This window comes from Chiloscyllium punctatum, chromosome 5 (genome assembly GCF_047496795.1).
Source record: "Chiloscyllium punctatum isolate Juve2018m chromosome 5, sChiPun1.3, whole genome shotgun sequence".
NCBI classification, from domain to species: Eukaryota; Metazoa; Chordata; class Chondrichthyes; order Orectolobiformes; family Hemiscylliidae; genus Chiloscyllium; species Chiloscyllium punctatum.
Window position 1 is genome coordinate 122,716,069 of NC_092743.1, and position 25,187 is coordinate 122,741,255.

The 25,187-nt window shown below is 38.8% G+C and overlaps 1 protein-coding gene across 1 annotated transcript in view; it reads left to right on the top strand.

Annotated features, from left to right (window-relative positions):
• csmd3b (CUB and Sushi multiple domains 3b) overlaps positions 1-25,187 on the top strand; it is a 1,933,688-nt gene that overhangs the window by 1,161,525 nt on the left and 746,976 nt on the right. Inside the window, exon 7 of the mRNA XM_072571243.1 lies at positions 6,001-6,078. Coding sequence (XP_072427344.1) covers positions 6,001-6,078 — 78 coding nt within the window. The remainder of the gene's footprint in view (positions 1-6,000; positions 6,079-25,187) is intronic.

The following is a 25,187-nucleotide window of genomic DNA, read 5'->3' on the forward strand; positions in this document are numbered from 1 at the left end:
TGGGGTTTTCCTGGCTATCTGGTGATAGAGTTGAATTTCACAGAGTTATATGATGTTGAATTAGAGCACAAAATGAGAAATTATGATTTGCACAACAGTGTTTGAGTTCTGAGTCCTTTTCAATTCTAAATACATGTCTTTCATTTCCACAGATCAAGCAAGCATACCTCAGGAGAGGGTGGCACAGAAAATTACAGAGGGTCACTTACTCTGAGGAAGCATCAGCATATGACTCATCATGATCTTTCATCAGTGTATGTGCACGCAACTCAATGAGGTCCCAAAGCAGGTCGCGAGTTATCATGTGGTGAGCTACATTGCACAAGTGAAATGGACCAAGCATTAAAGACAGAAACAACAGTGAACAATTCATGTTGGGGGATGCTGGAAGCTCCCAAGTTCTACTCTACTGGATGCACATGTTAAACTTTGGAATTATGGATAAAGAAGATGACTATGAAACAGTTGCTAAAAATGTGTGATGTTCTATCAGCCTTTGCAGGGACATTGTGCTCATTTGACAAGAGAGATTGGAGGATCTCTCTTGATCATAATCATGAGTGCATTTTAGGCTGACACAGTAATGTCCACCTCCATGGAAAGACTGTGTATCTGTGTGGAGCACACACACAATGAAGAATGGAATGCATGCCCACTTCACCAACTGTTTGCATACTCATACTGGAGGAAAGCCTCACCTTAGAAATTCTCCACCTCACTGAAATACAACCAAATGGTGTTGAATTCTTGGCTCGCAGGCAAGCCTATCAGGTTGGCCATGATAGAAAAATGGATCAGGGATATGTGGAAGTGAGGTCAATGCTCAAGCCACTTCTATTCCTCATTGCTTGCCCACTTGCATCCAGATCTGAAGACCCCAGTAAGAGCTCCTTATGTTACCTCCTGTCCCAGCAGCTAAATGTCTCCTTTCATTAGCAAAAGGACAGGATTCTTTGGCAGTGCACTTACCGACCTCTGGATGAAACTAGCCATGAGAATCGGGGAAGTCAGACACATTTTGAAGCCACAATGGCTGCAACATGAACGAGGAAAAGAAAGAATTTGTAGTTGCATAGATCAAACCGCTTGGCAGTTGAGCACTGTGTGACATTGTCACTATTTTGTTCAATGTTTATGAACCATAAGTGCAAGATTCCATCCCTCTGTTATCAGCTGCCCCCAGTAAAGTGGTCGTTAACCTCAAGGAAAATTGTATGACAAGAGTAAATGATGAGCAATGGGTGTCCGTGAAAGAGATGGATTTCTAGCTGTGAAATTGTACTGTGCTACAGTGTCAATGCAGTGGGAGTGGAGTTTATATAGAGTACAAAGCGTCCATAATTGGTTTGCTAGATGATTTCACTGCCAAAGATTAGCTGGAATGTGCCTGAAATAGTCAGTTCTGGACATCTGTGACAGCTAAGTGACTGGCTGCAGGTGTTCTCATTGTCTTCCTTGTCTTGCTGCTTCTCTTACTTTACCTCCTTTAATAATGCAGACCAATCATCACCTTCCTACTCATACAGTATAAATCATCTTTATATTGGTGTCAAAGGTGCACCAGGCCATTAACATCCTGGACTACCTTGCCAGTGGATACTGAAACTCATCCCATATCTCTTCATGCAGCTGAAATGCAGTATCCAGGTAGTTAACTTCATGATACCTTTGCACTCATGTAACTTTGGGTATGGTTTGCTATGCATCATTGGTAAAGTTCCTCACGTATTCAGTTACATACCCAGAGTCCTAGTGACTCCAGCTGACAGGTGTTTTGTTGGCTGAGACAATCTTTGACACTTCTCTTCTATCATTGAAAGTGAAATAGTGTTATTTGAGAAACATCTGACTGTGAATCCATTCTAATCCATGACTACAAAATAGAACGCTGGAAATGTCAATCACAAGTACTAAATTTGAGCTACATGGAAAATATCACACATTATCTGTAGAGAGATGTAATTTCATCCGGAGGCTCACTGCTTTATTCCTGATGAAGGGCTTTTGCCCGAAACGTCGATTTCGAAGCTACTTGGATGCTGCCTGAACTGCTGTGCTCTTCCAGCACCACTAATCCAGAAACTGGTTTCCAGCATCTGCAGTCATTGTTTTTACCTCACTGATAATGTTACCTAGTATGGTGACAAAGCGTCCACAACCTCAACCTGAGCTACAAATCTTCTCAAAACTCGCTAAGATGTAACAAGTTTTATATGTGGATTCCTCACTCACCCAAGGATGGCTGATTAATTTGTCTATTAAACCATTACACTGCTTCAACTACATGTCTGACGTAACATCTTATCCAATTTGCATTGTTTTTATTTTTACATTTAATTTTAGTTGATTTAATGTGATACATTAGCAATTGCAAATGGTTACTTGCAACTTTAAATTTGTATAGGTTTCAAACAAATTATACAGTTCTTAAGCAATCAAGTAATTAACATATAAATTCAGCATCTCTCCCCGCCAGTTTAGTTTTAAGTGTGTTTATTCTTCCAGATAGGATTATTGATTGTTTTTCCAAGTACATTTAGCATTAGGGTTTGTAGAAAAGTGTTTGTTATCTTTTTATAATTTCGCGTTAAAAAATTTACTTTGAGGCATCCAGAGCATTTTTGTATGTTTGGAATGTTTGAGACTTCATTTGTTTACCACTTTTTTTCATATAAACAAGCAAAAGATGAAATTTTTGTATTAGCAGGGACTTTACAAAGGCACGTTTTAATCAACAGTGTATATGTTGTCATGACTGAGCCTGCAGGTGTGCACTGTCTCTTTCTATTCTGATTTCTCCACTGATCTCAACATATGTCTTAATGCTTTATCCTCAGAAACTCTCATTGCCAATTATATACTTTGTCCATTTTTGGTTTATGCAATAAATAATAACATTATTGATTTATCACAACGACAAAACTTCTTTTAAAAAGATCGGCTAACACCAAGTTTGAAATCTGAAGGTATAAGCATTTACCTGCAAGATATACACATTTTCACATACAAGTGAATGAAAAGCAATAAGGAAAGTTTGTTTGTGGAGATAACTTTGAAAAAATAATGACACATTGGCCAAAATAGTTGTTAAATATCATGCAATGAAATGATAAGAGGTGGAATTTTCCAGAATGTTTTCCATCTGACCTCCCTTGCGCAAATAGAACTTTATTCCTTTGGGATCTCCTCAGACCTGTTTACGATGCTGAGAGGAAGCCTTCCAGAGAAAAGAACTGTATCTGTTTCTCAATTCTCATATTGGATTTTTGAGGGTTCTCTAAAAAGTGACAAAGACTAAGCTGCTGGTTTTATCTCTTCACAGACTACACCTCGAATGAATCCCAAAACAGTACCAAATATCCACACTGCTGACATCCATACAGTCAAAGCTGTCATTTCCAGAAAGTCAGCAGTTGCTTAAGTTAGTAATCTTTCACAAAAAAAGGTTTAGATTTCTGTTTAGTATCACAACGGACACACATCACAATCCTTCAGGTGTGAGTCCTGAAGCAAAAAATACCCATAAAGAAGGTGCCTTTAAAACAGTAGCAGAGGAAGCTGAATTAAACTTATGCCACTGATGTAGTGATACCCCACACAGTGCACCTTTTTCTCAGCAGGAAATTAATTTGATCTGAACTTGCCACAAATTTGGTGCTGACCTTCAGTTGAAGTATAAGGTTGATTCCAAATAACTAACCTATCAGTTTCCTGCAGGAAATGGCTAACTCTTCCAAATCTGTTCTCCAAATCAGATGTCATTTTCAGGCATTGTCCACATAGGGAATGATGTTTATGAATTAATTTCCATTACTTGTAGTCATAGCACATTGCTTTGTAACATGTTGTGCTACAAAACTTCTAAAACTGACTACTTCACACAAGCAATATATAAATATAAAATGAAATGTATTGAAGTAAGTAAATTGTGAAAATGATCTAAAAAATGAAAAATTGTAGAAAATAGTTCAAACGTTTTTCATCATTCAGGAATATATTATTGTGCACACAATAATGAAACATTAGAAATCATCTACTAGTTTAAAAATACAAACTAGCATTTTTTTTTCTTGGCTATTACAGCCTTAGATGCTTAGATGTCCATTGTATTTGTTAAATATGTAACATAAAATGACTCATTTCAGATTAGTTTATGTGTCTTCAATACTATCTCATGCACCTATGACCTGTCAATTATATGTAGCAATTTTCAAAACACACATTTTCTCTGTGAGAGAAACAACATAAATTGGTGGCATACAAGTTTTGAAGCCAGATGTATCATATGTACCTAGAGGGCTAATTGCTTCATTAAAAAGAACTGAGTGGACAAGTACAGTTGCATATTTCAAAAACAACATGTTTAGAGCTGACTGAATTATCTTCTTGCTCAGGATATACATATCCTAAGAAAATAATACAATTGACAGTTTTCACAGAGTCAGATTGACTCTGGATCTTTTGAAATTAGAGGGCAGGACCTGATTTTGGGGATTACAAAGCATGTTGCCAAAAATATTTGCCTTCATGAGATATTGGTGTGAATCGCAACTAAAAAACTGCATTCTATCTGTTGACGCCAATGCAGAGGATAGGCATCTTCTCATACTCCACGACCTTTGTGGAGTCAGACCAACTTCAGGACAGGATATTTTGGAAGTAGGGTTTTGTGTCCTTCCACCTGGAGTTGCAGGGAACACATCCTAACCATCATTACAGCCTTGTGAACCCTTCCCTCTCATCTTACGATTGTGATTGAGTAGACAAGCAAGCAATAATGAAGGCCTCAATTGGTGGGCCACTGTGGGCCTTGTCAGCTCCACATATAATTGTGAACAAGTCAGGGCATATGGATGGGTGGCAGAAAGATCACCCAGGAAATTTACAGGTTACTCTCTCTCCAAAGCACTAGCTGCTGACCGTACATACATGTCTCATGGTACGTGGGCCTTCAAATGAGTCTTGAACCATAGTCTGGATTCAGGAACCTTTTTAAATGTAAATTTAAAAGGTCTTATCCATACCTCCCAGCCACTTTCTATAAGACATCAAACCTCTATGCCAACTCAAAGTCAACTGATGCCCACATATACTCTGCATGGCCATTCATGTTTGCTATGCCAACTCACATCTTTTTTGGCTTCCATCACTTTACAGCTCTTCATCCTGTTCAAATGAACATCAAAACATTGAAACAAAAGTGGATGGCTAGATATTTGTGATCCCCCCTGTCTTGATTAAAGCAGACACTTAAGACCAATCAAACCATAAGCTTAACAGAAATTAAGTGAATTGTTGACATTGTTGGATTGACATAAATGGTTGTTATAAATTGTTTTTCTATGTTGGCATAGAGAGAATGAGGTGTCATAGGGAGTGGCTACAGGGGCATGAGCTGGCACTCATTTGGAATAGCAGGCATGAGAGGCCATGGAGATTGGATGGGATGGGATAAGGGGTGTGTGGGTTGAGGGCCTGAGCACCTGAGAGTTTCTTTATTAGAGCTGGGACAAAGTGGCACGGATCTGCCAGGCCTTCTAACCAATACACTCCAAACTTTGCCCACTGCTGTGGCTGTCTAAGATCTGCTTCCAGAATTGACAGGCTTGGTGCCATTCCCCACCAGCCCCTTCCGGAGTTAAAGTTGACCGGGTGCTTTAAACAGAGGCAGGTTGGGCCAGCTTGGAAGCAGTAATTCCAAACTTGACTTTCATTGAGGCTCTAAATTTCTCATTGCCAGTGTCATATCATGTGATAAAGGAATTGTGCAAAAGGCAAGCAACATTTCCTTTTCCATTGAAGTTATCTTTGAATAGATTTCTTTTTTTTAAAGGAAATTTAGTAAACATTTTACAAGTTGTGAATTACTTCATTTCTTTATTTCTTGCAATAAACTGCATCACCACTGCAGCATATTAAATAACAAGATTATTTTAAAGGAAATGGTTTCCTTTTAAATTGTTTCTTCTGATGTATATTTTTGTTTGTTTTTCTAAATAGTGAAAAAGTCCATAGATTTTAAATCTAGAGGAGTTAAATTGTTCCCAGGGAAAGACACCAGCAACAAGTTTTCTATCTGTGAGTCTACCTTTTCGTTACCTTTTCTAGAGGAGTAGTGAAATGAGTGTGTGTCATTTGTGATGTGTTCCCTGTACGCGTTTTCTGTGCTTTATCCTTGTTTGATGTTTTGTTGCTAGTCATTGTGATGGATACAGCTTTGTGACAGTGTGCATGGGTATCCTTACTGTTCTTATCGTCAACGCTGAAAGTGACTTAAGTTTTCGGAGCAAGAATGAGGAAAACTGCTGTTTTTTTAAAAAAGTGCACATCCAAACCTATGAGAGAAATCAGGTCTGACTTTTCAAACCATTCTTGCATGCTTATTTTGCATGAGGCTTAGGGAGCAATGTGTTTGCATTGATGATCCTTACATTTGCATGAAAACTCATGTCAAACGTCAGGGTACAGGATATAGCATGTAACTGTGACTAATGTCTGTTATTAATGGGAAATTGTTTTGCGTGAAATATATTGCTGTAACTAAAATTGTCAATGAAGGTTGATATGTTTGCAAAATAAGTTGACTTGAAGTCAAATGCTTTGTATTTCATCAGAACAGTGTGAATATAAGCAATCCAAATATTTGCAGTAATACTTACATTGGACTCCATTACTCTCCCTGGTAGTTGTCTGATGCTTATTCAAACTGTTTGTAATCTTGGTGTGGGAGATGACCGTGAGCTGAGCTTTCAGTTACACACGGTCCAGTTATTTGCATTTCTCTAACAAAGCCCCAAGTCTGTCACTGTCTCAGCAAATCTGAGACTGAACCTGCATCCATCCATTTATTGTGCTAAACTATTCCAACATCGCTGAATTGACCTACCATCTTTCACCATCAACAAACCAGCTTATCTAACATTCTCCTATTTGTATTAAAAAATACACCAAGTTCTGTTCATCCATCACCGTGCTTAGAGTGGCTTCTGTTAAATGAATTCTATGTTTTGGATTTGTCATCCTGGTTTTCAAAGCGATCGTTTTTCTCACACATCCCTGACTTTGTAACCTCTCACAACTGTACAGCCCTCTAAGAGATTTGTATTCCTACACCGATGGTTACTTCTGCAGCTCCATCTTAATTGCTTGACATTTGGAGGCCATGTCTTTAGAGGTAGGGGCCATAAGACATTGAAGCAGAAGTGGGCCATTCAGCCCATCAAGATTTGTCTGTTATTGCATGATATCATAGCTGATCTGATAATCCTCAATTCCACCTTTCAGCCTTTTCCCATTAACCTTTAATTCTCTTGCTGATTAAAAATCTGTCTATCTCAGTTTTGAATATTGTTCATAATCAAACTTGAAACACTGTTTGTGGTGAGGAATTCAACAGACTTATAGCCATTTGAGAGAAGACATTTGTCTTAAATGTGCAACACCCTTTTGTCCTCTGGTCCTAGGGACTCTCACTTGAGGAAACAAATCTTACCCATCTTCCTTGTCAAGTTCTCTTAGCACCTCATGTATTTCAATAAGATTGCCTTTCATTCTTCTATGCTTCAATGAGTGCATGCTCAGTCTACTCAGCCTCTCTTCAGAAGAAAGTCCCCCCATACCTACCTCAGCTGAGTAAACCTTCTCTGGATTGCTTCCAATGCCAGTATTATCTTTCCCTAGATAAAGGCACAAAATTGTTTACAGTATTCCAGCTGTGATCTGACTAGCCATTTGTCACTTCTATAGTTTTAGCTAAATCTCCCTCCTCTTACACCACTATTCCCTTTGAAACAAAGGGCAGCATTCCATTTTCCTTCCCTCTTGCTTGCTGAACTTTGAAGCTAGCTTTAATGATTCATTGATGAGAATTCCCAAATACCTCTATTCAGTTACTTTCCTTTTCTGTAATCTTTCTTCAGTTAAATAATATTCATTCCCTCTATTCTTGCTGCCAAAGTGTGAAACCTTGCATTTTCCACATTATCAATCAACCAAGCTTTTGTCCATTCACTTAACTTCTCCATATCTCTCTGTGGACTCTTTGTGTCATTCTCATCACTTGACATGGCCCCTAAAGTTAATTGAAATGCCTAAACCTCACCTTTCATCCCCTCACTCCCCCTTTCAGAAAGTCATAGAGTCATACAGTGCAGAAACAGACCCTTCAGTCCAACCCATTCATGCTGACCTGGTTTCCCAAGTTAAACTGATCCCTTCTCCCTTACAATCTTTCCTGTTCATGTACCTGTCTGAATGGCATTTAAATGTTGTAATTGTACCTGCAACTACCATTTCCTCTGGAAGTTCATTCAATATACTCACCACTCTCTGTGTGATAAAGTTGTCCCTCGGGGTTCATTTTAAATCTTTCCCCTCTCACTTTAAACCTATGTCCTCTAGTTTTGAACTCCCTATCCTGGGGAAAAGACCTTTGCTATTCATCTTATCTATGCCCCTCATGATTTTATAAACCTCTGCATGGTCAACCCTCAACTTCCTACACTCCAGGGGGAAAAAAAATCCTAGCCTATCCAGCCTCTCCTTAAATTCAAACCCTCCAGTCTCAGCAACACCCATGTAAATATTTTCTGTATCCTTTCCAATTTAATAATATCCTTCCTTTAACATGGCTACCAGAACTATAACTTCCCAAATTGGCCTCACCAATGTCCTGTACAGCTGCAACATGATGTCCCAACTCTTATACTCATTGCTCTGACCAATGAAGACATGCATGTCAACCACTTTCTTCATCAATCTGTCTACTTGGGACACCATTTTCAAAGAGTTATGAACCTGAATCCCTCTTTCGCTCTGCTTAACAACACTGCCCAGGGCTCCACCATTAACTATGTAAGTCCTGCCCTGTCTTACCAAATGCACACCTTACACTTCTGTAAATTAAAATCCATTGGCCACTCCTCAGCTCATTGGCCCAGCTGATCAAGATCCTGTTGTACTCATAGATAATCTTCTTCACTGTTCAGTATACCACCACTCCCAACTATCTTGTGCCCTCTCTACATACCATAATGTTTTCTCTCCAATCACTCATCAAAATCCACTGTGTAGTTTTCAGATTTATCCATTCAATATCAATGGAAAACATTTAACATTCCCTTTGGAAAAGCACAACTCACCATTTAATTTAAAAAAGCCTCTACCAAGTACATTGACATTAATTCTGAGGGAAAATACATTCAACACTGTGGAAAAAAATGTTGTAATCCTTTTAATCTCACTGGACTTTATCAAAAACACGATGAACCACATCAAAAGTCAATTCCCTCTCACAACCCCTCAGATGAATGGAGCAACTGCTGTGCTGAAAACTATTAATACTTGAAGCTCAGACAAGTCCTTATAATGGCCACAGTTGTTCAAAAAGTAGAGTACTATTTTAAAGAACAGAAGCTGCTCATTTCATCTCAGTGTATTTCTCTCAAGATTGGTTTTCAGTTTAGGAAAATGGTAAGAGTGACAGTTAGTCTGTGGATCACAATCAAAACCCAACAGCATAAGGAGGGAGCAGATGTAGAGGAAAAGTTACAGTGGGAGGAGACTCAATAGTGGAGGATACAGAGTAGTATTTCTGCAGCTGCAGAGCAGAATGATGTGTTGGCTACCTGGGACCAAGGATGTCACTGAATGACCAAAGTGTAGTCTGAAATCAGAAGATGAATAGGAAAATGTCATGGTTTATGTTGTTACCAATGACAGAAAGAGGAATGATGTCTGCAACAAAAGTTTAGGGAGCTGGGTAGTAATTTGAAAAGCAGGACAACAAAGGTTAGATTACTCCCAGTTCCTCATGCTAGTGAGTGTAGGAATTGGAGAACAGAATGGGTGAAATGTGGTTGAAGAATTGATGCTTGAATTAAGGCTTTCGATTCATGGATTGCTAGGGCATTTCTGAGAACATGAGACTTGTGCAATTTGGACTTAAACTGCAATGGGACTTACATTCTTATGAGATGGTTTGCTAGTACTGTTGGTGAAAGTTTAAACAAATTTCGCCACAGAATGGGACATAGAGTGAAGGTACTTTAGTGGATGATCCACAGACAAATGTTGAAGAAAAGCCAAGTTAGTCTGGCATTCATAGCATATATAGTCAAATTGAGACACAAGGGAACTCATCAGGGTTTGATGGAACTTATTTTAATGAGACAGTAAGACAAATGAGGAGAGGGTGCTGATGAACACATGATAATATGACATCCCTGCCATCATGGAGATATGGTTGAGAGAGGGCTTGGACTGGTACTTTAATAATCTGGACTATGGAGTCTCCAAGTGCAACAGGGAGGGGTGTAAAAGAGAAAATAGTGTCCCAATTTTGATTGACAAGTCAATTACTGCAATGAGGAAGGATGAGATTTTACATGGTTCCTGAATTAAAGCATGTGGGTAGAAATGGGGGCAACCACTTCATTGGGAATCTGTTATAGACTCTTCTCAAAGCTGGGTGATATAGAAGGACAGTAATGGAGGCAAATTTCAGAGATATGTAAATATGATAGGATAATAATAGTAGGAGATTTGAATTCCTTCCATACTAACTGAGGTAAGCAAAATGTGAAAGGTTTAGAGTGGCTGAAATTCTTAAAATGTATCCAGGGGAGCATTTTAAGCCAGTATATCGAAAGTCCTGTAAGACGGGGTATGGAACTGGGCCTAATTTAAGAGAACAAAGCCAGGCACCTGGGAGAAGTATCAGTTCTGGTGACTGTGACCATAATTCGGTAAGCTTTAAGGTTATTTTGGAAAAGGATAAAGATGGAACAGAAGTTAGGTTCTGTTTGGGTAAAGGCCAATATTATTATAATAATACATGATCTGGCCACAGTGGATTGGTTACTTCTTAAAGTCTACTTTGAGAGTTTTAAAAAAACAAAGTAATGAAAGTCCAAGACCAGCAAGTTGGATCAAAGGTTTTCGAGAATCCTGGATATTGAGGAATATAAGATTAGATAAGGAAAGATAGAAAAGTTGACAGTCGATATTGAAGACTTAGAAGATTGGAAGCTGTGGCGGCATTAAAAAAAAATTTCAGAATAAAGCGAGGTGTAGTATGAAAACCACGCGCAGGTTTAAACAAAAGGAAAATCCAAAGTTGTTTAAATATGCATAAAGGAAACAATGGAAGCCAGGGAAATAGTGTGCCTGTTAAGGACCTGAATGCTATGTTGTAGTGAAAACAAAAGAAGTAGGTGAAATTTTAAATTAGTAATTTACAAATGTATTCACAATAAACAAGAATGATGCAGATATCTAAGTCAGGATTAAGGAAAATGCTACACTTCAATGAAATAATTTTGAGATGGAGAAGATATTAACAGCTATAGTGTGCTCTAAATTGTATACATCTCCAGGCCTAGATGAAGTGTATCCCAGGAGGCAGGGAAGGAGATAGCAGAAACCCTACCATTAATGTCTAATTTATCTCTGGATACCAGTAAAGTGCCAGAGAACTAAAGGGTAGTATTATTATTCAAGAATGGTGGGAGAGAGAATCCATGGAGCCAAAGGCCACTAGGTCTAACATCAGAGTAGGGGATCTATTGGAAAAATGTCTGAGGGTTTGTATGAATCTCCATTTGGATACACGGGGTTAAGCAAGGATAGCATGGCTTTGCCAGGTTAATAATATCTGACAAGTTTGATTGAGTTTTTCAAGGAGTCAACTAGATATATGGCTGAGGTTAGCACAGTTAATATAGTCTATATGGACATTGGTAAAGTTTTTAACAAGGCCTCGTATGGAAGATGGAAGTTGGATCCAAAATTACCTTAATGGCCAGAGGCAGTGATCGTCAAAGTTCTTTTTGACTGGAAGCCTGTCCAGTGTCATATGGCAAGATTGATGCTGGACCTCTTATTGTTTGGAGTGCATATTAATGACTGAGACATGAATTTAGGACATATAACGCTAAGTGAGCCTCATGTTGTGGTAGGGAAACTATTGGCAAAAATTCTGAAGGAGAGAATTAATCTCCATTTAGAGAGGCAAGGTCTCAACACGAATTGCCAATATGGCTTTGATGTAGGGAAATCTTGCCTAACGAAGCTGGTTGATTTGTTTGGGAAATATCTGAGTGTGAAGGTGAGATTGTGCAGTTTATATGATCACTCACATGGAAGACTGTTAAAGACTGTTGGTGACAGGAGACAGAGGGTAGTCATAAAAGGCTGTTAAGTGATGAAGATGGGAATGTGGGAGGGTTGTGGATGACACAAAGCTTGGCTGCATAGCTGACAATGAGAAAAAAGGTCATAGGTTACAGAAGGATATAAAGAGATTGGTCAGGTGAGCAGATCAGCCGCAGATGTAACTTTACCCTAACAAGTGTGAGGGAATACTTGATAAATGGTAGGACAGTAGGAAGCTCAGAGGAACAGAAGGATCTAGGGCTGGTCATCCACAAATCTCTGAAGGTAGCAGGGCAGATTAATAGAGTAATTAAGAAGGCATATTGGACATTTGTATTTATCTGTTGGACATAGATTATATGAGCAAGGAGGTTATAATTTGGACCTGTACAGGACTTTGGGTAGGCCATAGCTGGAGACTCTGTATACAGTTCTGTCACTGCACTATAGGAAGGATGTGCCTAGACTGGAAGGAGTGCAGAGTAGATTCACTAGATGTTACCTGGAATGGAGCAATTTTGTGATGAAGAAAGACTGGATACACTCAAGTTGTTTTCTTTGGATCGGAGAGATCGAGGGGGGAACCGTTCGAGGTGTATACATTTATGAAGGGAAAGACAGACCTAATAGAAAGCAACTGTTCCTATTAATTTAAGGCCCAATAAAAAGGGGGCACACTTTTAATGTGGAAGGCAGAAGGTTTAAAGGGCATTGAGGAATTTTTTTTCTACCCAGAACGTGGTGTGAATCTGGAAAGCACTGACTGGGAGATTAGTTGAGGTGGCTAACCTCATAATCTTCAAATGTACTTGGATGAGCACTTGAAATATCATAACATTAAAATGTTGTGGGCCTAATCCTGGATAGTGGGTCTAGTGTAGATTGAACATAACTTTAGTGGTACAGGCTAGATGGGCAAAAGGGCTATTTCTGTAATGTATGATTCTAAGTTTGCAAATAACACAAAAGTTGGTGGTGTGTAAAATAGTGGGGAGGAAAGCCTTCAACTTCAGATCAGTCTTGATGGGCTGGACAGATGGGCAGTACAATGGCAATTAATCCTAAAAGTGTGGAGTGATGTAATTTGACAGGTGTATCAAGTTAAGGGAGCAAACAATGAGTGATTGCACTCCATGAAGTACAGGGGATCAGAGAGACTTTGATGTCTATGTCGACAAATTCTTGAAGGTAGTAGGTCAAGTCGATCAGGTGGTTAAAAAGGCATTTGGGACACCTGCCTTTCTTAGTCAATGCTCTGAATATGAAAGCAGGATGCTTATAATTAAATAGAAAAAGGTGTTAGTAAGGCTGTAACTCAAGTGTGGTGCACAGTCCTGGACATCACACTACAGAAAGGATTGGGTTGAATGAGGGAGGATTCAGTGGAGATTCACCAGGATGTTGCTTGGGTTGGAGTATTTCAGCTACAAAGAGAACCTAAGTGGCTGAGGTTGTTTTCCTTAGAGAAGAGAAGGCTGAAAAATGGTTTTGATGGCTAAATTATAAGGGGCACAGACAATGTAGATATGAATAAACTTGTTCCCTTACTTGAGGCATCACTAAGATGGCTTAGATTTAAGGTGAAGGGCAAGAGGTTTACAAGGGAATTAAGGAAGTTTTTTTGCCTAGAGGGTGATAGGTATCTGTAAGCAACTACATGAAAGGATGAAAAAAATGAATCTATCAGAATATTTAAGAAGTACTTCAATGATCATTTGAAGTGGCATGGTATACAAGGTAATGGGCCAAGTGCTAGAAAATAAGACAAGAGTAAATCGATGCTTGATGGCCAAACAGACACAATGAGCTAAAGGGTCTCTTCCTATGCTGTAAAACACCACAACTTTATTCTGAAAGGATAATCCCTATTTTTTAAACATTGTCCCCAAGTCCTGGACTCTTCCACAAGAGGAAACTTCCTGAACTTGTCCACCTTGTCAAGATGATTCAAGATTTCAAACACTTTATTCAAGTCATCTCTCTCTCTTCTAAACTCCAGTGGAAACAGGCCCAACTTGACAACCTGTCTTCATAAGACAACCTGTTCATTATAAGTACCAATCTGCTAAAACACTTCAGATATCTTTATAACCTTTCTTAAGAAGAGAAAACAAAACTATGTACAGTATTCAAGATGTGGTCTCACCAATGCCTTACATAACTAAAGCATGGAATACTTATTTCTCTGTTCAATTTCTCTTATAAAAACACCATCCCATTAGGCTTCTTGATCACATGATAGACCAAACCATTTTAAATCCAAATATTCAACTTATCTCTGTCTATCTAAAACTTCCTTATGTCTTCCCAAAATACAGTCCTGCTTATCTTGTTGTTAAACTGTGAGCCAGTGGGCTGACGAGAGTTATATGGAGTTTAGTTTGGATAAATGCAAGCTATTGCATTTTGGTACATCAAACAAGGGCAGGACCTGTACAGTTAATGGGAGGGTCCCAGGAAATTTTGTTGAACAGAGTGGTGAGGAGGTTCAGGTACATTGTTCTTGGAAAGTTGCCTCACAGGTTGACAGAGTGGTTCAGAAGGCTTTTAACAAGCTTGTCTTCATTGCTCAGGCCATTGAGAATAGGAGTTGGACATCATGTTGAGGTTTTACAGGACGTTGGTGAGGCGATTTGTGGAGTACTGTGTACAGTTCTGGTCACCTTGCAATTGATAGGATATGCTTAAATTGAAGAAGGTTCAGAAAAGAATGACCAGGATCTTGCTGGGACAGGAGGGTCTGAGTTATGCGGATAGGCTGGATAGGCTGAGACATCTTTCACTGGAGTGTAGGAAGTTGAGAAGGGACCTTATAGAGATTTATAAAGTCATGAGGGGCAGAAATAAGGTGAATAGTAAAGGTATTTTCCCAAAGGTTGATGAGTTCAAAACTAGGGGCTAGAGTTTTAAGATGGGAGGAGAAAGATTTAAAAGGGACCAGAGGGGCAACCTTTTTAAATAGAAAGTGGTCATATGTGGAATGAATTACAGAGGAAGTTGTAAGTGCAAGTACAGTTACAAAATTTAAAAGTCATTTGGACAGGTATATGATCAGGAAAGTTTAGAGGGATATGGGCCAAACGCAAGCAAGTGGGAGTAGGTTAGTTTGGGAAATTTGGTCGTCATGGATAAGTTGGACCAAAGGGTTTGTTTCTGTGCTGTAGGACTCTATGACTCTGAATTCATGGCTTTGCTCCTTCCCCTAAGCACTATCCCAGATTCTATAATTTTCTACTCATCATAACTTGTCAACTACACAACGATCCATTTATTCTGTTTTCTGTCAGTCATTCAGCTAGTCAATCATTTTACCCATGCTCATACGTTACCAATATACCATGAACTTTGCTTTTCACAAAACACTTATGATGTATCAATTTATCAAATGGAAATCTAAGTACAGTACAACTGTAGGATCCCCTACATGCTTAGCACATTATTCTTCCAAATAGCTGCAATAAATTGATCAAACATGATTTTCTTTCGATGAAATAAAACTGACTCTTCCAATGATTGTTTCTTATACAGTACATTCCGCAGATTAAAACCTCAATTTAATTGGCCTATCAATTTCTATTTTCTGTCTCATTCCCTTCTTGAATAGATGGTGGTACATTTGTTTCCTTTGTGTCTGAAGAAACCTTTCCAAAACCAAGGCAGTTTTAGAAAATTAACAACGATGTATCTACTCCCTCATTAACAACGTCTTTAACGACCCTGTAATAAAGTGCATCTGGATCCAATGAGTTATTAGCCTTCCACTTGATCAATTTGTTTAGTAATGTCTCCTTTGCATTTCTAATTTCGCAAAATTCCTCTCTCCCTTCCACCTCAAAGGTACCACTCGGATTTCTTTTAGAAATCCTCTGTATAAAGGTAAAATAATTGTCCATTTCATTCAGTATTTTCCTGGTATCTATACTTATCTTTCCAGCCTCACTCCCGAGGGGACCAACATTCATGTTATTTACTCTTCCTTTCGAATGGCTGTCAAAATAATTTGCTATCAATTTTTATGTTCGTACCTATTTTCCTTTCATAATCTAATTTCTTCCCCTTGATTAACCTTTTTAGACATTCTCTACCAGACTTTATATTCCGACTAGTCACCTTGTTCAGTTTCATGCTTTTTTCTATTAAATCAATGTTTTTGCTAACTTTTTGAGTTAACCATGGATTTTGGATCCATCCTTTAGAGTTTATTTCTTTAGAACAGAGATATAGTTATGCTGAGTATTCTGAAATATCCATTTAAGTATCTGTCATTGTTTCTGTTGATCTATTCCCTTACCTAATATGCCAATTCACTTCCTCTCGCTCAGCTTTCAAGTTCAAGTAGTTGTGCTTATTCATCGTTTCATTGTTTCATAGTCATAGAAGCATGAGTAGGCCATTTGGCCCATCGAGTTTGCTCCAACATTCATGAAGATCATGGTTGATATATTCAACATCTTATTTCCTCCTACCTACATTACCTCCATAACCCTTAATTCCTCTACCACGCAAAGACCCATCCAACGCTATCTTGAATATATTTAATGAAGCTCTCTCTACTGCTTCCTAAGGCAGAGAATTCCATAGATTCACTACTCTCTCAGAAAAGCAGTTCCTCCTCATCTTTGTCCTAAATCTATTCCCCCTAATCTTGAGGCCTTGTCCCCTTGTCCTTGTCTCAGTCACCAGCGGAAACAACTTGCTCACCTCTATCTTATCTGTCCCTTTCATAACTTTATGTGTTTCTGTAAGATTCCCTCTCATTCTTCTAAATTCTAGTGAGTACAGTCAAAGGCAGCTCAACCTCTCATCATAGGGTAACACCCTCATCTATGGAATTAACCTGGTGAGCCTCCTCTGCACCACCTCCAAAGCCAGTAAATCCTTCCTCAAGTAAGGACAACAGAATACTCCAGGTGCGACCTCAACAACATCTTGTACAATTGCAGCAGAACCTCCTTGCTCTTAACTTCAATCCCTTTAGTAAAGAAAGCCAATATTCTGTTTACGTTCCTGATTACCTGCTGCACCTGCAAATCAACTTGTAGTGATTCATATATGAGTACTTCCAAGTCCTTCTGCACAACAGCATGCTGCAATCTTTCACCATTTAAATAATACTCTGACCTACTACTTTTACTTCCAAAGTGGACAGCCTCACATTTACCAGCATTGTACTCCACCTGTCACTTGCTCACTCACTGAACCCATCTAATTCTGTCTGCACACCCTCCACATCTTGTGCACAGTTTGCCTTTCCATTCAATCTAATGTCATCAAACTTGGATACATTACACTCAGTCTCCTCTTCCAAATCATTTATATATACCATGAACAGTTGCAGGCCCAACACTGACCCCTGCGGCACCCCGCTCATCACTGATCTCCAACCACAGAAACAACTATATCACAACTCTCTGCTTTCTATTGGTTAACCAGTCCTCTATCCATCCTAGTAAATTCCCCACAACTCCATACATTCTTATCTAATGGATGAGTCTTTTATACGGCACCTTATTGAACGCCTTCTGGAAATCCATATATACAGCATCCGCCTGCTCCCCTCCATCCAACACACTTGTTACATCCTCAAAGATCTCTAGTAAGTTTGTCAAACATGACCTTCCCTTCCTGAATCCATGTTGTGTCTGCCTGATGGAACCTTTCCATTCAGATGTCTCACTATTTCATCTATAATGATAGCCTCCAGCATTTTCCGGACTGCAGATGTTAAGCTAACTGACCTGCCTTTTGCATGCATTTTTTCGTCCTAGGCTTAGCGCTAATCTTCTAATTTTCCAACTGGATGTAAAATTCAATTAAATTGTGATTATTGCTTTCACGTTCGGATCATTTCTTAATCCTGCCACATTACACAATACCAAATCTAATGTAACTTGCTATCTGGTCTACTTCAAAATATGATGCTTTCGAATCTTCAACAATATTCAGTTAATTAGAGAGAGACACAAGGAATTTGTAAAGAGCATGTCATGTCAGAGGACCTGATTAAATTGGACTACTTATATAAACCTTCAGAAAACTATTTTTGATAGATACACATCTGTTCACTGTATTAATTAATGACTCAAATGGTGGAATGGAAGAGTTGAGCTGATTGTGCTGATGCCACAAAAATATGCAGTAATGTAAACATTGTCAAACAAATCAGAAAATTATTGTCAGCTATTTAACAGATTAAGCGAACAGACAAATCAGATAAATGGATTTTGATGCAGGTGATTGTGAGACCATGTATTTTGGTTATAGACCAAATCAGTAATGTTTCCTCATTTTATTGAAGATCCTTAAATAAAGGAGGTTTAAAGGGAATTTGTTGATTAGGTATGTAACTCATTAACATGTTGTGAATTAGTGTAGAAAAGAATCAAAAAGGTGGATGGAATGCCAACCTTTATCTCAAGGAAACTGGAATACAACAATCTATAAGTTATGCACTGTCTATTAGGAGCCTTTCAGAGAATCAGACCGAAGGAAGGATATGTTATTCTGGTAGCAAGTGCCACATGCATTTATTAGAATGATACTTAAGCTATGAGGGTTAAATTATGAGGAGGGACAGCACAAACTGGAATTGTATTCTCAGTAATTTAATCATGTATTGATTTGATTAAAGTTTCAAAATGTTAAGGATTGTAAAGAAACTGTATTGTGAAAATATTTCTGCTGGCTGGGCAGTCCATGAGTAAAGGGTAGTGTATAAAAGTTAGAGTCAGAACACTGAGGCATTAATTTAGCCAACATTTTTTCCACAAGAGGGTGATTTGGAACACAAATGGCAATCAGTGCTATATTAACTATCAATTTTAAATCTGGGATCTGTCAATTTCTTTTATTCAATCATATGAAGGGATGCAGGGCCAAAAAGGGTATGCACAGTTAGGTAACAGATCAGTCATTGAATGACAGAACAGACTCTAGAAGCTACATGGACTACAACTTGCAATAAGACTGCACTATTTGGCCATTGGAGCCTGTTCTGCCACTAATCTGATTTTAATCTGAACTCTCTATTTCATCATGGACCTGGAAATCAAGAATTTATCCTCCTCCGCTTTAAAATTATTCAAAAATTCTGCATTCACTATCCTTTCAGGAAGGGAATTCGAAAGACTGATAACCCTCAGAAAGAAAAAATGTTTTCCTCATCTCTGATGTAAATGGATAACCACTTTTTAAAAAAAAAATAACCACTAGTTCTAGATTATCCTACATGACGAAACATCCTTCTGATGTCCAACCGGTCAAATCCCCTCACAACCTTCTATGTTTCAGTTAAAATATTTTTAATTCATCTGAATTCCAGAGCATTCGGGCCTAGCCTAGCTCGCCTTTCCTCATAAGAAAATTCACTCATCCCAAGTATTAGTCTAATAAAGCTTCTCTGAACTACTTCCAACACAGTAACATCCTCCCATAAGTACAGTAACCAATACATACTGTTTTGGTTACAGTATGTAACCAAATACTGTACATACTATTTACATGTACAGTAAATATGTAAATAGAGACATAGAGGCATACAATACAGATTAAATCTGCACTTAAAAAATGACCTCATCACCGGTTGACACATGGCTCGTGGTCTTGAATGTTGTGACATTTCAAGTGCTCGTCCACTTTATAATATTTCCTTTCTCTACTATCTCTACTTTAGATTCAACTTTACAAGTTACCCTGGATGCCATGTTGCCTTCTTGATCAGTCTCCTATGTGGGACTTTCTCAAAGGCATTACTGAAATCCATGTAAACTTCATTATCTACATTGCCCTCATCTACACACCTGATCATCTGCTTGGAAATTCAGTCAAATTTGTCAGGCAGCATTTCCCTCTGACAAATTCATGAAGACTATTCCTAATCAAACTTTGCCTCTCTAAATGGACATTAATTTCCTCCTTCAGAATTTTCTCCAAAAGTTTCCCTCCCTCCAATGTGAGACTCATTGGTCTCTAATTCCCTGGTTTATCTCTGCCAGATTCTTGAAAAGTGGGGTCAAATTAGCTATCCTGCAGGCCTCTGGCACCTCCCTTGTGGGCAGAATAAAAGCAAAAGTGTGGGTCAGAGCCCCTGTAATTTCTTCTCCTACCTCCCGGGGACACAACACATCCAGGTCTGGCGATATTTCCACATTCAAGCCCCCGAAACCTCCAAAGTTCCACACGTTTTTTCACTTTTGGATTCTTTAAGGAGCATCATCTTACCTCCTCCTCCTCCTCCTTTCAATGCTGGTCCATTGATCATGTAATCCACTGACAATTTGGATTAGTTTTACAATGAGGTAGATTGGATATATATAGGGCAGCAAAGTGGGAGAAGGCTGTAAGACGATGCCTATGATGCCCAGAGAGACTTTTGCTCCAGGGCTCATTTTTTACAAATTATGTCAGCATCCCAAATGAAATTACTGACCTACTGACTGGCTGGACTAATAATTGGAAATGGATTAATGGTGCTGGAAGAGCACAGCAGTTCAGGCAGCATCCAAGGAGATGCTAAATTTAAATTGAATAGAGGAGTGAGCTTGAACAGATCAAAACCCAACAACAATCTAGTTACCTCAAGTTAACTACTGAACTAAAAATCCAGTTGTTCATAATCAAACAATATAAGCAAGCTGCAAATTAGACACTTGACGAATATTTACAAAAATATTACACTTAGTTAGTCAGGGTTCTCACCCAACTGACAGAACAGAGAGATATTTTTGGTGGATGAAAAGGCATCTTCATTTACCTAATAATTGGAAATGATCGTAGTAACATTAGATTTGCACCACTGTGAACTTAGAATCATTGATGGTAAGACATAACCTGGAGCCCTATCAATGCAGATCTGGTTCCATGTGATCTGATATCCATGTGATATAGTTCCTTTCACCTTTCTTTATCATTAACATTTAACTTTCTATCCACATTCCCCACCCTCCCAGCCCACAAATCTCTTTCGCTTGAGGGAATAATCTCTAACAGCATTCTTATTTTTCTGAGAGGATATTCAGGACGTAGGTGCTCTCTTGTTTCCATGGAGGGACAGAACATTGATAAAATGGAACGGCAGGTTCTAACAATGACTGTGTGACACAAAATGTTTTGAATGTAGCAGCAGTGATTACCAGTGAAGAAAAGATGGATTCAAAAGCAAAATTCCAGGAATTGAATCATCTCAATCTCTTGAAAAGGAAGTGAAATTTTCATCTTTCTTTTCTGTCTGCTTTCCTCTATTTTGAGGCCAAATGTAAGAGATGAGAAGAACAAAGGATGATCTGAAGATTATGTCATTAATCGGATGGTAAAGGTATCTCCACTACTTCTGGAGAAGAAATTTCCCTTTCTATTAGCTGTGATATCACTTCAACAATAGCTGCAACATTAAACTTCTGAGGTGCAAGCTGGGACATCTCAGGAGCTCTTTGAGATTGTACCATCATGGCTGACAGAATAATTTGCCAAACCAGAGGCATGAGGAAACACTTGTGTGATACTTGTTTTGTAAAGCAATTTGAAAGAAAAACATCCATCCTCAGGTAATCTTTGTCATTGGTAAAGAACAGAGGAGACCTGTTTTCTCTGACCAGTGTTTTATTTGAAAGATTTGGTCATTACATGTTAACTGTGGCAGCAATTTTTCTTCACCTGAATGGTCTATGGGATCTTCGAATTCTGAACATAGCTGGAACGAAGACGCCTTTTCATCCACCAAAAATATCTCTCTGTTCTGTCAGTTGGGTGAGAACCCTGGCTAACTAAGTGTAATATTTTTGTAAATCTTGGTCAAGTATCTAATTTGCAGCCTGCTTATATTGTTTGGTTACAAACAGCTGGATTTTTAGTTCAGCAGTTAACTTGAGGTAATGAGATTGTTGTTGGGTTTTGATCTGTTCAATTTAAATTTAGCAAAGGATATCTCTGCCTTCGCAAGCTCAGAAGGTTGATTTTGTTGGCTTTGGATGAAGAAAACACTCATGTGCTTCTGTAGTTTGTTGGTGGGTTTCCTCTCTGGGCTGTAGCTGCTATTTTACAGATGAATAATGTTTGGACATTAAATATTAATGTGATGCTCTTTGGCCTGGAGAATCTCTTTTACATTGGAAAGCTTCTTCTTCGCTGCTTGAAATTGTTGTCTTGCTTCTTGGTCGGCCACTGCTGAGTTTTGAAGGATTTTCTCTCTAAATATATCAAGACGACAGTGGTATTCTGTGCTTCATGCCCGCAAATAATTGCTGCATACAACCAATTTCCATCTGTGCAAGTGTGACACCATCCATCCTCACTGAAGATCCAATGGTGTTAAACTTGTTTTGAAGTTCTGAGACTTGCATCTTTACAGGATTGAAGATATCTTTCTCACTCCCTAATTCTTGCTATGTAAGGTCCAATGTTACTCTACTAGCTGTCGATAAATATTTCTGAAGTTTCATGTACTTCATTATTGATGGCACTGGCACAAGGCTGCTTCCTTGGCTTTCCAGAAGTATGCTGGATATTTATACTGGAAAGTAATTTTTCATCGAATTGTGACTGCAGTTCCTGTTACTACACCCCTGGGCAGGCTTTGTCAGGATATAAATAACTTTAATTTTTTTTCTAGAAGGGACTGATTCTCCTCAAAAGATCAGTCCCCGTGCTCCGTAACGGTCTGCTCAGAACCTCAGAAGCATAAGAAGGTGCAAAATATCAGGTTCAGGAAAATGAATGACTGTGAGCTGATTTCCTCCCTGTAGCTATGTTCTGAAACAATAAATCACTGTCAGGAATGCCCTGCCCCGTCTTTGGCACTCACTTCACCCAGCTTCTGGCCCATCCTTTCATATTAAATCTGAAATGTCTTTGTTTACAGAAATCTGTTCACAGTTAAGTGCCTAATGCTATGCCACTACCTCTGTTTAATAAAGTGTCCTGGTCATTAGGAATTATGTATAAGGTCTCCTTAATCTCTTTTTCACTGTAGCATGCACATGACCTCTCACTCTGATACTTGTATTTCCCAAACCCAATGTTTAATGGAGTAGAATTTGAGGATTTCACACATCAAGCTGGGACGAAATTCTGAAGGATTGATACACCTACTCCAGTATCCAGTTTGAAATATTGGTGTCCCTGCTATTTACTTTATTCTCTACATACCAAAATCATTGTTCCAAATCTGTACTATCAAGGAAGTTAAATTCTTTCTGTGGGCATGTTACTTCCACCAAGAAGATTTCATTCTGCTCCTCTGCAGCCTCTTACAGCTGGGACTTCTGCAGACTGCTGTTGGCTGTGCTTAATTTTCTGTCCTGCTACTACAGCCTTGGTCTCCTTCTTTGCTCTCATGACTATAAAACTGGCTGGAGTTGGACTCCACTGGTAGATTTATTTCCTGACTTATGGATCATGTCTTGGATCATTTCGTCAATCATTTCCTGTTCCTTTGTCATTAACTGTTGGTGAGCTTTCTGTGCTACTTCAATTAATGTGGCTGATTGATTTCTAACTTTTAGTATTGTACATGGGACTACTTCCACGCTGCTTTTCTCAGCGTCTGAGCGAGGTCCCATTTCATGATTAAGTGTCACCCGCCAGCCAGCCCATCCCACCACTGAACTCCACTTCAGGTAATTTGCCAACTCTGGGTTTGGAACCCAAGGGTTGGTCTCATGGTTTACCATCAACAATCTTCACTTAAAAAATTTACCATCCACTACTGATTCCATGAGTCTGGTCATTGTTACCACTTATACTTCTGTGATTGAATATCAACAAGCTTTATTGAATATAACTATAAAGAAAGGGCAGGAATGGGAGAACATTTTGCTTGGATCCCTGCAGTCTTCAGTTCCATTTCCATGTAATATGACATTGTTATGATACAGCTCCCTTTGCACATACCCAGGAGCTATACTAAAAGGTATAGTTGACTTTTCTTGACAGTTAGCACACTTGAACAACTCAACATTACTGTTCTGTACAGTCCGTGATGTGGATTAAGGGCAATTGTATTCATGACAGAGAGCTCAAGTATTTCTGCTTGGCTCTAGGAAATTCTCTTTTGAACTCAGTCCAACTCCTGGCTGGTTTGAACTATTGGGGAAGCCATTACAATTCACTCCTCAAGCTTTAGGTTTAATATTGAAGAGGGGCTCTGTCAATGGCACAAGAAGACATTTTTCTGATTTAAAGAAGGAAATGCATTAATGATACGATCAGAGTCGCAAACATAGGAAATCTAACTCTCAGAGCACAGTATTCAGATCACCATATCTGTGCTGTGTCATAAGCTGGCCCATCCCCATAACTTTACTCAACCATTCTCCACTCAGATTTTGTCAGATATGTATGCAGATCTAAAATATCCTTTGTGATGTCAAGTTTCACATATCTAGAGATGGCACTGGAATGTCCATTTTCTCTCTCTGCCTCATTATTTTCAGACTGCTTACTTGACATCCAGTCCATCAATTTGACATTGAGTCCATCCTGCTACATGCTTCAGCTGCATATTACGAGCTCTGCCTTTGTTTTCATCCCAATCCTCATCCTTCTTCAGCTCAGCTAGAGTCTTAACTTCTTGTAATCTGTTCAACTGAGTTAAGTTTCAGACCCTGTGTAGACAATGATTTCTTATAACATAATAATATTGTCTACCATACACTTCCATACTTGTTGAAAGCCAAATTGGCACCTTTGTCTCTTCCAAACTTCACAGCTCCAACTTGTCAGACATGCATCCTCCACTATTTTAGTAAAATATGGTTAGACCCATGAGCTGATGCTCCCCATTGTTCCTACCCCTCCACCCAGATGCTCCCTATTCACATCACTATATCCTTATTCACCTATATTCCACCTCATTGCATCACCTTTTACTTCTCCAAAACAAAACTTTCAGAGTTGCTCACTCAACTAGTTTCCATTATGGCGATATTACATGAGCCAAGTGGAGATAAAGGAAGAAACTTCTAATAATATAATAGACATTTCGTTCCCATTCATTTGACATTTTGTTTTAAAAACATGAAATCCAGACAAAGATTTTC